At 45.6% G+C, this 12,851-nt stretch overlaps 1 protein-coding gene across 10 annotated transcripts in view; it reads left to right on the forward strand.

Annotated features, from left to right (window-relative positions):
• rapgef1b (Rap guanine nucleotide exchange factor (GEF) 1b) overlaps window positions 1-12,851 on the forward strand; it is a 45,410-nt gene that overhangs the window by 23,529 nt on the left and 9,030 nt on the right. The window contains exons 1-14 of one of the 10 annotated variants that reach the window (XM_063478235.1): window positions 82-101; window positions 1,068-1,224; window positions 1,318-1,406; window positions 1,499-1,657; window positions 2,173-2,223; window positions 2,789-2,903; window positions 4,158-4,338; window positions 4,648-5,169; window positions 6,211-6,413; window positions 8,421-8,582; window positions 10,274-10,420; window positions 10,950-11,042; window positions 12,034-12,119; window positions 12,276-12,381. In XM_063478235.1, the coding sequence (XP_063334305.1) occupies window positions 82-101; window positions 1,068-1,224; window positions 1,318-1,406; window positions 1,499-1,657; window positions 2,173-2,223; window positions 2,789-2,903; window positions 4,158-4,338; window positions 4,648-5,169; window positions 6,211-6,413; window positions 8,421-8,582; window positions 10,274-10,420; window positions 10,950-11,042; window positions 12,034-12,119; window positions 12,276-12,381 (2,091 nt within the window). Of the gene's footprint in view, window positions 1-81; window positions 102-1,067; window positions 1,225-1,317; window positions 1,407-1,498; window positions 1,658-2,172; window positions 2,224-2,788; window positions 2,904-4,157; window positions 4,339-4,647; window positions 5,170-6,210; window positions 6,414-8,420; window positions 8,583-10,273; window positions 10,421-10,949; window positions 11,043-12,033; window positions 12,120-12,275; window positions 12,382-12,851 lie in introns of those variants that run through there. The other 9 variants (XM_063478228.1, XM_063478229.1, XM_063478232.1 and 6 more) reach the window with 9 other exon arrangements.

Genomic DNA, 12,851 nt, shown 5'->3' on the forward strand with positions numbered 1-12,851 from the left:
TTTTGTGGACAGCTTTTGCCAGGACATGTTGGAACTTCTCTGTCTTTGTCTTTGTGCCTTTTTTCTCACCCATCGTTACAGATGAAGTATGGAGGTCAAAGGTCAGAGCACTGTGTTTAGAAGCAGTTGATGGAGTGTTGCTGGAAAACTGAGCAGCAGCCATATTTTAAGATTTGAACTCAATCTTACCGAGTCCAAATCTCGATAGATCCCAGTAAAAGTTTACATTATAGTTACTTTACAACTCTAAGTTGTATGTCTTTTGGCAAATAAGCTACAGTAAGTAAATATTGTTTCATAATATTATCTGTTAAGTTTCCATTTTAGCGATTAAAACCATTTTTCCATTGGCTACATGTGCAGTATATTTGGTTTCAGGGATTTAATTTAATTTGAGTCAAATAGATGTAACTCTAGTGAGAGTTAAGTAGAGAGCTTATTTGCTAAAACTGTATTAGTATATACAAAGTCTAGTCAGCCACATGAATTATAATCACTCTAGATCTCCTCAGCTCTAGCGTGATCTACGTCCCATACTTGTCCAATCCACCATCTCCCTACTTCTATAGCTTCAGTTCTCTCCCACTCGCTTAAGGACTAAGCCGTGCAGAGACATTGGAAGGATATTCCTGCACTGTGAATCAGTCGCTGCGTGTTGGTACAGGCCATTGCCACACCTTAGTGTTAAGTCTCAAAGTATGATTTGCTAAATGGTGAAACAACACCCACTTCCCTACATTCTCCTGTGAGCTCTAGCAGCCTTATTCCTAGCCTCAAGCTTGTAGCCTAAGCAATTCCAATCAATCCCCCCCCAAAACTGTTTGTTAATAGACAGTAGATAGCATGTGTCTTATTTCTGTGATTTTTCTCACTTGCAGCCTAACATGTTCCCCCTCCCCTCCTCCTTCTCCTTCTTCACGCCTTGTTGTTGTGCCCTCTTGGATCATTCTCCTTCCTCACTTTTGCTTTCCCCCACCTTCTCTCACCTCCTGTGCATGATGTGCTTCATATCTGTACTGTACACCACCGCAACCCCCCCCCTCCGAATTCCTCTTCTCGTCAAACAGTTCGGCGCTGTCATCTTGCCACAGCCGCGTATATCAGAGTTTGGCCAACCTTATCCGCTGGGCCGACCAGGTGATGCTTGACGGGATTGACTTGGACGATAAGGAAAATGTGGCTTCTGTCACCAATGTCATCAAAGCGGTGCTGGATGGAGTAAAGGTATGGGCCCTGTGCTGAAAATGATGTGGCAGTGTGCTAAAGTGGAGTTTTCAGAGGAGACTGAGACTGGCTGCGTTGTCTGTCTGTGAACAGGAGCTGGTGAAGCTGACCATAGAGAAGCAGGAACAGCCGTCACCTACCACACCTAATAAACCAGCAGCACCTGCTGTCACAGCCGAGAGGTGAGCGCAGAGCACACTCGCAGGATTACGAAGATTCAGGCGCTCCGAGTATGTCCCGTCACTCAATCTGCTTTTTTTCTTTACGTACGCAGCAGCGTGTCAGCAGAGATGCCCCTGATAGATCGGGAGCAGGAGGTCTCGAGTAAGACGGCTCCGGCAGCCGCTCCTGTGGAAGCTGCCCCTGAAGTACCAGACGAGGAAGTAGCACCTCCCAAACCCCCACTACCGGAAGCCAAAATGGCTGAGCTCAGGTGAGGGTAAAAGCGCTCCAGCTGTGGGTGTGATATTGCAGATTCTCTGTGTTTAAGTGAGCAGGGCTACAGTATCAATACTTCTCCCAGCTGAGCAGACGTCACTGAAACGTTCGCTGTGGCGATAAAGTCCGTAGAAACCAAAGGATTTCCTGTCGCCTTATTTTTGTCTGGTGGCTTTGAGGCTGTGCGGTCAGAGGTCACCGAAACTATTTTGTGACCATTTGTACCGTCACCACAAAGCATTTATTCGTTGCAGCTGTTTCAGTGTAACTTGTCTTTTTTCTCAAGTTGTTTCGCGAGTAACAAATAAGGAGTAAAGGAAGCTTTTGTGGTATGGAATTCAAAGGGGTTTTCTTTGAGGTTTGAACTATTAAGACTTTTTATACTCGAGCCTTAAAAGTCTGAATCAGTAGTTTGTTTGTTGCTCTTCCTTCCTTACTCTCTCTGCTGTGTCTGTCATTTTTTTTTGTATTTATTTCTTTCTTTTCCCATTTTTTGGATTCTGGGAACAGAGCACAGTTGAGTGCCGAGGCTGGCCAAAGGAGACCCTCTCAGAAGGAGAAGTATGTTAGCCCCTTAGGATCATCTGTCTCCATAATAACATCCCACCCCTCCCCCCTTCCCCATAAAACTTCTGGATTGGATGAAAGTGCTTTTTGATTTGCATGGTTTAAAGTTTGTGTCATCCTGGGTATTCCCTGAAGACCTTCCCATCCAATCAGAAGACCGCCCAGTGCATGAGAGTGTATGACTGACCCTATGAAGTGTCCTTTTTCGCTGGCCTCCATGTCATGGTCGCTTCTGTTCGCTCGTCGCCTCATTTGGATGATATTAACTCACTGAGAGAATTTAGGTTTGACAAGCAGGAGAGAGCCTAACATGAAACACTCTCACTTTTCATCTCACTGTCCAGAGGAGGGATGATAATGTGTGTGTGTGTTCATGTATATATACATGTTTTTTTGTTTTGTTTTTTTATGTGTGTGTGTGTGCATACATGTCAGGAACTGCGTGTTGTGCGTGCTTGCCTGATTGACCTTTTTTTAACTTTGAGACAAAACGCTCATTGTTCCTGTTTTGCTTTCTTTCTTTTTTTTATTCTGCTGTTCTCCGTTTATCCGTCTGTAGTCCTCCACCAGCTCTTCCTCCTAAGAAGCGACAGTCAGCCCCTTCACCTACACCAGTGGCAGTGGTCGCCCCGATGAGCCGTGGCTCCAGCCTCCCGTGTAGTGACCACAGACAGGTGAGGGTTTAACGTCCAGTGATCTACAGTACTGTGCAAAACTCTTGAGTCACCCCTCATTTCCTTATATTTTGCTTCCAAGGCACCTGAATTTCTTGTCATTTTGAGCATTAGTTCTCCAGACTTCCATGGCTGTTTTTTCACTCTTTTTCAATCCAGTCCTTGTACCTGACCATTTTAATATGAATAGTTTTTTGTTTTGTTTTGCTCTGTTTTTTTAAGGCATAAAATAGAATTTTTGTTTTGAGTCCAAACATCTATTAGTTGAAAACCTGGTGTGGAGTATCTGAAAGTCGTGCCCTTAAGAAATAAGAAAGAATCCAGCAAAGACCTGAAACAGTACCCTGCCATTCAGTTCATCGGTCTGCTTTGCTGAAGTCTCATCACAAATGGTCTCAGTGGAAGGATGGCTGTCAAGATGCCATTTATAATGAAGGAGGACAGGGAGAAATGGCTGACGGATGCCACGTTACACAAGAAATGGACTGAAAATTAGTGGTAACATGTCAAATGGGGTGATTAATCCAAATTTGAAATTATGTATTCCAGTCGTCATTGGTATGTACATGAGAGAAGGTCACAAGAGGTGAGGGTCTACAGCCGTCTGCAAAACATGTTACTGCCATCTGTAATGGTTTGGGGCTGCATTTCAGCCAGTGGTGTTAGAGATCTTGTCAAAACGGATGGAATTATGAACGCAGAAAAGTGCAGTCAGATTCTGATCCATCAAACAACACCATCTGGAAAGCATCTGATTGGCAGCAGCTTCATTTTCAGCATAACAACGATCCCAAACACACTATCAGTCATGGAGTCCAGACTTCAACTTTATTAAAGCAGTGTGGGATCATCCTGACTGAGAATGCAACAAAAGGCAGCCAACATCCAAAGCTTTGAATGTCCTTTGAGAAGCCTGGAGAACTATTCCTGAAGACTACTTAAAGAAATCAGAAGGAAACTTTGCCAAAGAGAGTTCAGGCTGTGATCAAGTATATCAAGTCATATTATATATACTTGTTCAAATTGTACAACCTCCATTTTTGCTTTGTGTACTGTATTTTCATGTATGTTTGCACGTTTCAATAAATCACTGCACCTGTTTCCCATTTTCCTACAAAATACCAATAGAAAATAATGGCTCAGGACTTTTGCACAGCACTGTATTATAGCATCCCATTAGTTTACTTTAAAACCCTAAATGCAGTACGTATTTGTAGGAAGTAAACTAACCTTTCAGTGTCTCTGCAACAACAGGAGTATGAACAGGAGTTCCTTCAGAGGCGTTTCTCTGGGGGAAGCCACTCGTACGGTGGCGACTCTCCCCGTCTTTCACCGTGCAGCAGCATGGGGAAACTCAGCAAATCCGACGAACAGCTTTCTTCCATAGAGCAGGACAGCGGGCAGTGTTCTCGGAACACCAGCTGTGAGACGCTCGGTAAGAAGTCCAGCTATTCAGCGCTGAATTGCTTATTTTATTTCTTATGCTGGTCAAATTGCTTGCTCAAAATACTAAAGATGGGTGCATATTTAAATGTTAACAATGTACAAAAGTAAAAAAAAAACAGTCAAAAGTTCAACTGTGAGGTAAATATGCTGTGTTAGCTCCTGCTATTATAATTGACTAAAGGGGGTGGGTTCCTTAATATTTTCAACACTAGTTGTTGATGAAATATGAAGAACTAAATAAAAAAAATAAAATGTAATGTAAATGTAAATAAAAATCATCTTCTCTTTATCTTTGCAGACAACACAGATCACTACGACCCAGATTATGACTTCCTCCACCAGGACTTGTCAGCTGGGGAAAACCTGCCCCCAATACCAGTCGGGGGGTGCCTCAGCCCCCTGCCCGAGTCTCACAGCGAGTCCTCTTCCCCCGTTCCTGGACAGCACCCCTCGCATCCACGCTTCAGCGCTCCCCCACCCCAGCACCAAGATTACTGGACCCCCCAGCCCAATCAGACTAACCCCTTACAGTCCTCCCGCATCAGCGCACCCCCTGCCCTGCCGATGAAGAAGCGGCGCAGCACCCAAACGTCGTCCTTCTCCGACAGTGGGTCCAGGGTGCTGTACGAGCGATTCCCCTCACAGTACGACAACCTGTCGGAAGAGGAACTTCATCCCACGCCACCGTTCCCCCTTTTCACACCCATCTCACCCATGCCCCAAACAAATGGGGGCGTGTTTGTTTCCCAGTACGTTGCCAGTGAGAATGCAGATGTCCCTGCCAGCCCACCGCCACTGCCAGAAAAGAAAAGCAAACACAGTAAGTGAGGGGGGAAGAAAAGGGGCAGGAGACATTATGATGCAGTGGTTAGGTCTAGAAAGAAGGACGACCTTTAAATGAGTAAAGTAAGATTAAAGGTTAAAGACTGAAGTCGAGATTTGGAAAAGGACGCTCAGTGCACTTTGTCATCCACTTGTTGCACCGCAGTTTATGTCAAGGAAATATTCCTCTGTGAATAGAGGCAGGAAGTGAATACCAGGATGTGCTACAATGGGTTCGGCTCCAGGGGCACAGAGGGCAGTGGATGGTCACTTCCTCGCCCGACTGCTACATCACGTCCTCTCATGCTACTGTATTATGTCATTCCCAGCAGCAGACTGCCCTTCCTGCTTTTTTAATCACATTCCAGAGTCCTGGTTGATGTAAAGCGCAGTATATGCACACTGCTGTTAACCCAGTGAGAATCACTATATAATAAGGTTTGTGTCATTCGAGGAGCTTTGTCAAACCCAGGAAAATAACTGATGATGTCATAGTGATGCATTCATGGGCTTTAGGACATTTTTAGCAAAATGTCTGACTCACCAGGGTGTTAACCACGCAGACGGAGTTTAATGAAAAATGTTATTGTGTGGTTACTCAACACTTCGCTGTGACACGCTTATGTTTTTTTTTCCTTTTTAGATCTCTTGTATTTTATATCTCCCATCTTGCATGAGCAATACTGATTATTTACACTTTTTTAGACGTCAAGGTTAATTTCAAATTGCTTTCAAATTGTATTACTTTACAGTAATACAGAGAAAATCACAACAGTCAAATGACCCCCTATGAGAACGCTCTTGGCGACAGCTGGAAGGAAAAACTCTGTTTTAACAGGAAGGAACCTCAAGCAGAAAGAGGCCTATGGTGGGGCAGCCAGCTACTGTGACTGGTTGGGGATGGGGAGAAGAAGATGAGACAAAAGACACACTTTGGAAGAGAGCGAGAGAATAATAATAACTATTTTTTCTTAAAGTTGGAACCTTAAGCAAAATAAACAACACAGGTTTCCTAATTGAATCAATCTCTTTCCTCCAGTCCTTCAATACATGCAGTTTGTGGAAGACTACTCGGAGCCGCAGCCTTCTGTCTTCTACCAGATGCCGCAGAGCGAAAGCATCTATGAACAGCGCAACAAGCGCTTCCAGGAGGTCTACGGCTTCAACGACTCCTTCAGCAGCACCGACTCAGTGCACGAGCCGGTGCAGCCCCCGGCTTTGCCACCAAAGCAAAGACAACTGGTAAGAAACCTTTCTACTTCAAAGGGCCGCGACTCCCAGTTCCTTTAATATTTCGCCACATCTCATAAATTCTCAAGGCCTGAAGCAGATAAAATAGCCGGGTTTGCTCATTTGGGCCGCGTGAGCAAAGCTGTAATTTAAATTCCTGGAATCATTCAGTTCCGTTTAGAGCAAAACTTTGAAGCGGTGAAGTGTTCGTTGATGAAACTGCAATTTATGAAATTACACCTTGAATTGCTAAAAAGCGTCGCGAGCCCGTGTGAAGAATACAAACAAGCCGTCTGCAGCAGTGGTGGTGGTCCCTGCCGGCAGGAAGCAAAGAGTAGGGGAAAGAATGCGTTCTGCAAGTGCATTCCAGCGGTAATCCTCATCAATTTTCTCTCAAGCCTCCTCTTCTCTTGTTATCTCCCTCACCTATTCGACTCCCTCTCTTTCTTCTCTCTCCATTTCTGTAACCGCAGCAGACATCTGCACATACGTGGAGGTGTTTGGTTGTTAGTTGGAGATAAGGCCGGCCTTTATCAGATCCAGACCACTTATCTTAATCTGGGTCGGCGTCTGGGTTAATTGAGACAACCGTCTGACAATGAGTCAGTGGGGAGAGAGTGGAGGAGACACACACCAGGATAAGTTGCAGCAAAAGAAGGGCACACTGCTATCAAGCAATGCGTTCTCACACTAGCACATTATATACTACCAAATCTGGAACATTATTGGTTACTTTCCATGTGATCTTAGTTATTTTCTCTGTGCTTCTCTAACGACTTTAAATTAAGAGGGGCTTTTTGTGCACCAGTCACACTTTAACAGCTTTTGGATTGTAGTTTAATGGCAGTTATGAGGTGGGGAACACACAGTCCTAGTGAAGCAGATCAGCTGAGTTTTTGGCGCCTTCATTTTTATGTAGTGGTGAAAATGTTTTGATTTTTAGAACAAGGTTTTTTGGGGGGCTTTTAATGTTACTTTTATCAAATGTTTAACAATCACCACTAGAGAGCTTTATAAATATTTTGTGTTCACGGTAGATGATCCACATTTTGCCACATTTCCAGAAACACAGTCGTCTTTTGTTCACAAATATGACTGCGCATTTGTGGACAGTAAGCAGATGACATGCTTCTCCGGGGTACAGTACAAATTCACAGAGAGAGAAACAGACTTTGTGGCTGAATGGCTGCCTACCCAGACCCACCACCTTCATCCGCTGCCCCCTTTCTGCCATCGACCCCTGTGTATTTTTGAGCCAGGCGCCCAACTTTTATTTTTATCACTCTTTTGTCTGAGCATACAGTCGGGCTTGCGCTCATCTCCGCCTTCCTGCCCCCTAGGCCTAATCTGGCCTCGTGTTTTGGACTTGATGAGCTCGTGGCCCAGTGGACTAAGCCTGTTTGCCTCCTCCATAAACCCATGTTCCAGGCTTACACGCTTTGGCAACTTTACAGGGCTTTGCAAAAAAAAAAAAAAAAAAGTCAATTCAGCCGCCGTGTGGATAAGGAAATGGGTGGGGAAAAAAAAAAAAACTAGAGCGGATCATATTGGCTCTGTTTAGAGCGTGTTGCAGCTGGCCTGGTTTCTGTAAAGCTCTTAAAGCTCAGGACATCAAAAGGTGTAGTGGGCTGTCAGAGTCAATATAAATGCGTGTAACCTGAACACGTCATATGTGCTGCAGTAATTAAGGTTTTCCAGGAAAACACAATAGAGAAGATTCATAATCAGACACATTTTCCCTTCTCTTGTATTTCCATCTGCAGCCAATGAGCTGATGCTTCTCAGCTGTACTAGAAAAACCTCCTACGCTTTTACCACTTAACTTCACTGCTCCACTGCTGACCTTTGATTAAATCTGCTCTAATACAGTCTCGCTTCCTAGTGTAATCAACTGCCCCCTCTTCTCTTTTTCTCTTTTAACACCCTTTTTCCCCACATCTGTACCTCTCCTCAACCCCCTCTTATTCTCACTCCTTCTTTCTTTCTTTCTTTCATTCTTTGTCTTCGTTTCCCTCTCAGGCCTCCCACTCCTCTTCCCCTTCTTCTTCCTCCTCCTCCTCTCTCTCCTGCCACCTCCAGCCGTCTGTGGCGGCAATGGAGGAGGCGGGCTCTGGGCTGGGCCTCAGCATATCGGTTTCTAACTCCTACCTGATTGGCCAGGCGTCCATGACCACACCCACGGTAAGTCTCCCCCCGCCCCCCCCTTCCCTTCCCTCCTTCACCCCGTGCATTTGAACTTTCCATTCTCCACTCTGGCTGGGTGCTGTGTCCAGGGGTGGCTTGACCCTGTGTGTGTGCTCCATATGTAAATACAGTCTTGCTCATCTACGCCTGCACCATTGACGTTCCCGACGACACCCTCGGGCGTTTGTGATTTGTTTGCTGTGCAGTTAGATTTGCTGCTCCACCCATCCATGCGTGCATTTGTTTTAACTGTGTGATTTTTGTTGTTGCTTTAAAAAATATATATATTGTTTATTATTGTGTGCTTTGCGTGGTAATGAGTCTGTGGAGTAATTTGTTGTAGTTGTGTGCAGCTTCTTGCTAGCAAAGCTTGTGAGTTTGTGTGCAAAGCCTTCCTCTACAGGTTGTATTTGATCCTTTTCTTCTTTTCAGTGTGCCTCAGTTATTGAGTTGTAGGTACAAAGCAGCCCATCGGAACATCACATGAGAGTGTGTCAGGTCTTTTTTTGTTTCATTTCAACCATCAGCTTCTTCTTTAAGGGTTAGCTTGAGGCTAATCAGTGCTGTGTTCAAGTAAGCACTTTGTAGTAGATTTGGGATGTGTGTTACAGCCTTCCGGTCAGTATTTTTTGGAGGGTTGACCCATGGTGACCCCTCAGTGTGTGAGGCACGCTGAGACATGGTGTGGGTCTCCCTCAGGGTATCTCCAATGGAATGCAGCAGCAGATGGATCTGATGGAAAACACATTCCCTCCATTTCGACTGCTCTTCCTTCCACTCCTCCTACTTCACCCTCCACCATGAAGCCTCTTGACTATTAACTCTGTCCCTCTCACCTCCGTGCTGCGAGCGCCTTTCCCTCTCCTAAACACATGCACACTTCCACATCTCCCATTTGCCAGTTTCTGTGGAATGTTTGCATTCCTCAAATCGTCAGGGCATGATGGTTTTTGGGGGAATGTCAAGGGGGGGGGGAGCCTTCCAGGAAAGCAGCTTTGCATATGTCGAGAGGGATGACGTGTTAAAGGAGCGGAGAGGAATTTCACAGTTTTGGGAGGATTTTCGAGATTTGCGTTGCAAAGTAAAAGAAGAATGAGATTCTTCGGTTCCGGTTTCTGTTCGGCTGTGCATGAGCGTGCCATTTCATTTGTCTGCGTGTTTGCCAGTGATCTATGTGTTTGCACCACTCTGTGCTGGTATGCTGAGACAGGGCTGCTATGTGCAACATGTTAGAGCAAGTTACTGCTACCTCCCTGCTGCCAGGCATCTTTTTAGTGGCCACATGAGCCACCACACATTTAGACATCGCTTGTTGAAACATAGATGCACACTGAGAGCTGATGCTGGCTTATCCTTGTCCTTGTTAAGCCAAGCCCTTTTTTATAGCTTCCATGTTACCCCTCTGGAAATGTTTATGTTGTATTTAGTTTAGGTGTGTGTGTGTGTGCGTGTGTGCGTGCAATTCATGTTCAGGCACATCACTCCCATAGTCAAAGGCTAATGGAAGTTTTGGAGGTATGAGGTGAACACGCCCCCCTCCCTTGCTGTCTTTTTCCCATTGTGCAGAATCTTTTTCTACCTGCTCTGCCTCCTTCTTTCTGATCTCTTAGACCTGTCTTTTTCTTTTTTTTTCCTTTTCATTTTGTTTTGTCTTCTTTCTTGCTTTCATTCTTTTCCACCAATCACAGAGCTTGGACCAGGTTGCCTTGACCAATGCCACCATTCTGGATGGCAGCGGGGGCGGGCCCAACGGTTCCCTGGCTGGCTCAGTGGGTTCTATGGCTGTCTGTCTTCCTTCTGAGTCTTCTCTCACTGACTCTCTCCACACCTCAGCGGTGAGCTTACAAAAAAAGGACAGATGTTGGAAGCACAAGCAGGAATACTTTTGAACCAGCTCTGTGAAACAGATTTAAAAGGGGGGGAAAAAAATGTGATGCTGGATCCCTTCCCCTGGCAGATTGGTATTAGATCACAGCTGTTTGGCGTACAGTATTGTTGCTCATATAATAATAACGCAGTGACTCATTCTCTTAGTGGTATCTTGTTGTCATTATCACTGCTCACAAGCTGTCTGCTGTCTGATTATTGGTCCTTAAAAGAATCCCAGTGGAGCATGTTGCACTGCATGTTCTTCTTGCCAGTAAATATTATTACCTGTTTGTATCTAACGCACTCCAGTGCCACCTGGTGGTCACAAGTAAGCAGAACTGGAAAGCACATCACTCTCTGTAGAGCGCCAGACCTCGACTAGACTGCTATCTCTCCTCCTTAGCCACACATTCTCACTCGGCGTCTGCTCCACCCTTAGCAAACACTCTCTGCCGCCCTCACGCCTCGGTTTGTGTCCCTCCTCTCTTCCCATAGAGCGAGAGCGCGAACGACGAGGGTGGGGAGGGGGAGTATGTCAACTTGTACTCATCCAGCCAGGCCAATGGGGAGCTGCCTCTCTCCCTCAGAGTAAGTAGCTGACCGGCACGGGGTGGGGAGGTGAAAGGTCAATTCCATTTGCACATCCCCATCACTTCAGGGGTATGAATCAATTGGAGGGATTTTGAGCGACGGTCGGCAGATGTCAGTCTCACATCTGTTGCGCGCCGAGCAGCTTTTATTGATTCATCTCCTGGAGCGATGGCGAAGAGATGGAATGTGAACGTGGCCAAACCTGACTGAGCATGACTTGAGGTTCACAGGGTTTTGCCTGCAAGGGACTCGTGTGCTTCGGCTGGTGTCTGTGGGGGGAAAAAAAGATGTCCGTGTTGTGTATGTTGTTATGAATGCCTGGCTGCTGATTGCCATCCCTCTCTCTCTCTCTCTCTCTCTCTCCCTTTCTCTCTCACTGGCTGCGCTTTAACTGTAACAAGCGTTTAACCATGTTCCAATCTAACACCTAACATGTCGCTGCTGAGGGATTCTCAATGGTTTACTGGTTTTCGGTTTTCCAGTAACACTTCTCATAACAGTTGTTGTGCACCTGTGCATGTGCGACAAGTGTATGTGCGTGCGTGTACAGTGGTGTTTGTATTACCTTGGGGCAGCTTGTGCATTTGGGATTTTAAGGCATGTTGGGGTGAGGTGAGAAAGAGAGAGGGAGAGAGAACAAAGGATTAGGATGATGTATGGAAGTGTGGTTGTGTTTGTGGTTCTACATTGGGTGCTTCTACCCTGTGGTGTTGTTCTGGTTTGGGTATCATCTGTCGGGTTTTTCCTTACTCACAACGAAGGAACACCTTATTTGCATCAGCACTAATGGGGACAACATCCTTTGTAAACCTTGAGATAAACCATTCACCATTTCTGCTCTGCCAACATGTTGCATGAGGTCCTAGTGGTCCCTCTGATGCCATCAACAGCCACGCAGCCTCCTGTTGCTGCGTGGGGGTCATTCATCAGTGATGATGTTACAGATGCTTATTTAATTATTTATTTTTTCCCCCCTTTCCACAAATAGGAAACAATCGCGGCTGATGATGTCCTTCAAGACCCCACCCCTCAGATGCCATCCACCAATAGCAAAGAGGTTTTGGATAAGGAAAGGTATTGCAGAAAGGATGTTCTTCACATTTGATGAGCTAGTTAGCACAACTGTGAAATATAATTTTTTGCAAAATAATCAGTTGTTTCCACTCTAGCACACAGTGTGAATTTTGAACATGTTTGATGATGGCTGTGTGTGTGTGTGTGGTTTTTCAGAAGGCAAAAGGCGACTGATTCAGCTGGGAGCGATGAAGAAGATGTGGATGAGCTCGCCCTCATAGACCACAAGGAGATCATGAGCAGGATAACACTAAAACAAGAAGTAAGGGGACAGCTGTTTGAGGCCTGTGTGCTGTTTTTAGAAATCCACCGACAACAGAAGTGTGCAGCAGCACCAGCGTACAAAGCACGCTTCATCCTGTTAGTCCAGCTCAGGGTAAAAGGTCACCGTGAGTCATTCAGATGTGAAATCAGATCCCGAGACGAGCCACCAGCAGCCGTGGCTGCCCTCTGGAGTTCAATCTCCAAAACTGCAGATCTAAAAACTGACTGCTCTGCTGCTGCTCCATCCTCCTCCTCCTCCTTTGTCCTGTGTGGTGCAGTGTGAGGGTTAGATACAGAGATACAGATGTGTGAAAATGCTGTTCGCCACTCTGCAAGGTTAGGGCCAGTGTGACAGCAATGCTTTAAAAGAGACGGGGAGCGATCAGAAATGTAAGGAGGAAAGGTGTAAAGCTTTGCTGAGATTTAGAGGTGTCGTGCAAGAAATATCGCAGCAGAGGCGATCTGTGT

Source organism: Pelmatolapia mariae, linkage group LG7, assembly GCF_036321145.2.
Source record: "Pelmatolapia mariae isolate MD_Pm_ZW linkage group LG7, Pm_UMD_F_2, whole genome shotgun sequence".
Taxonomy (NCBI): Eukaryota; Metazoa; Chordata; class Actinopteri; order Cichliformes; family Cichlidae; genus Pelmatolapia; species Pelmatolapia mariae.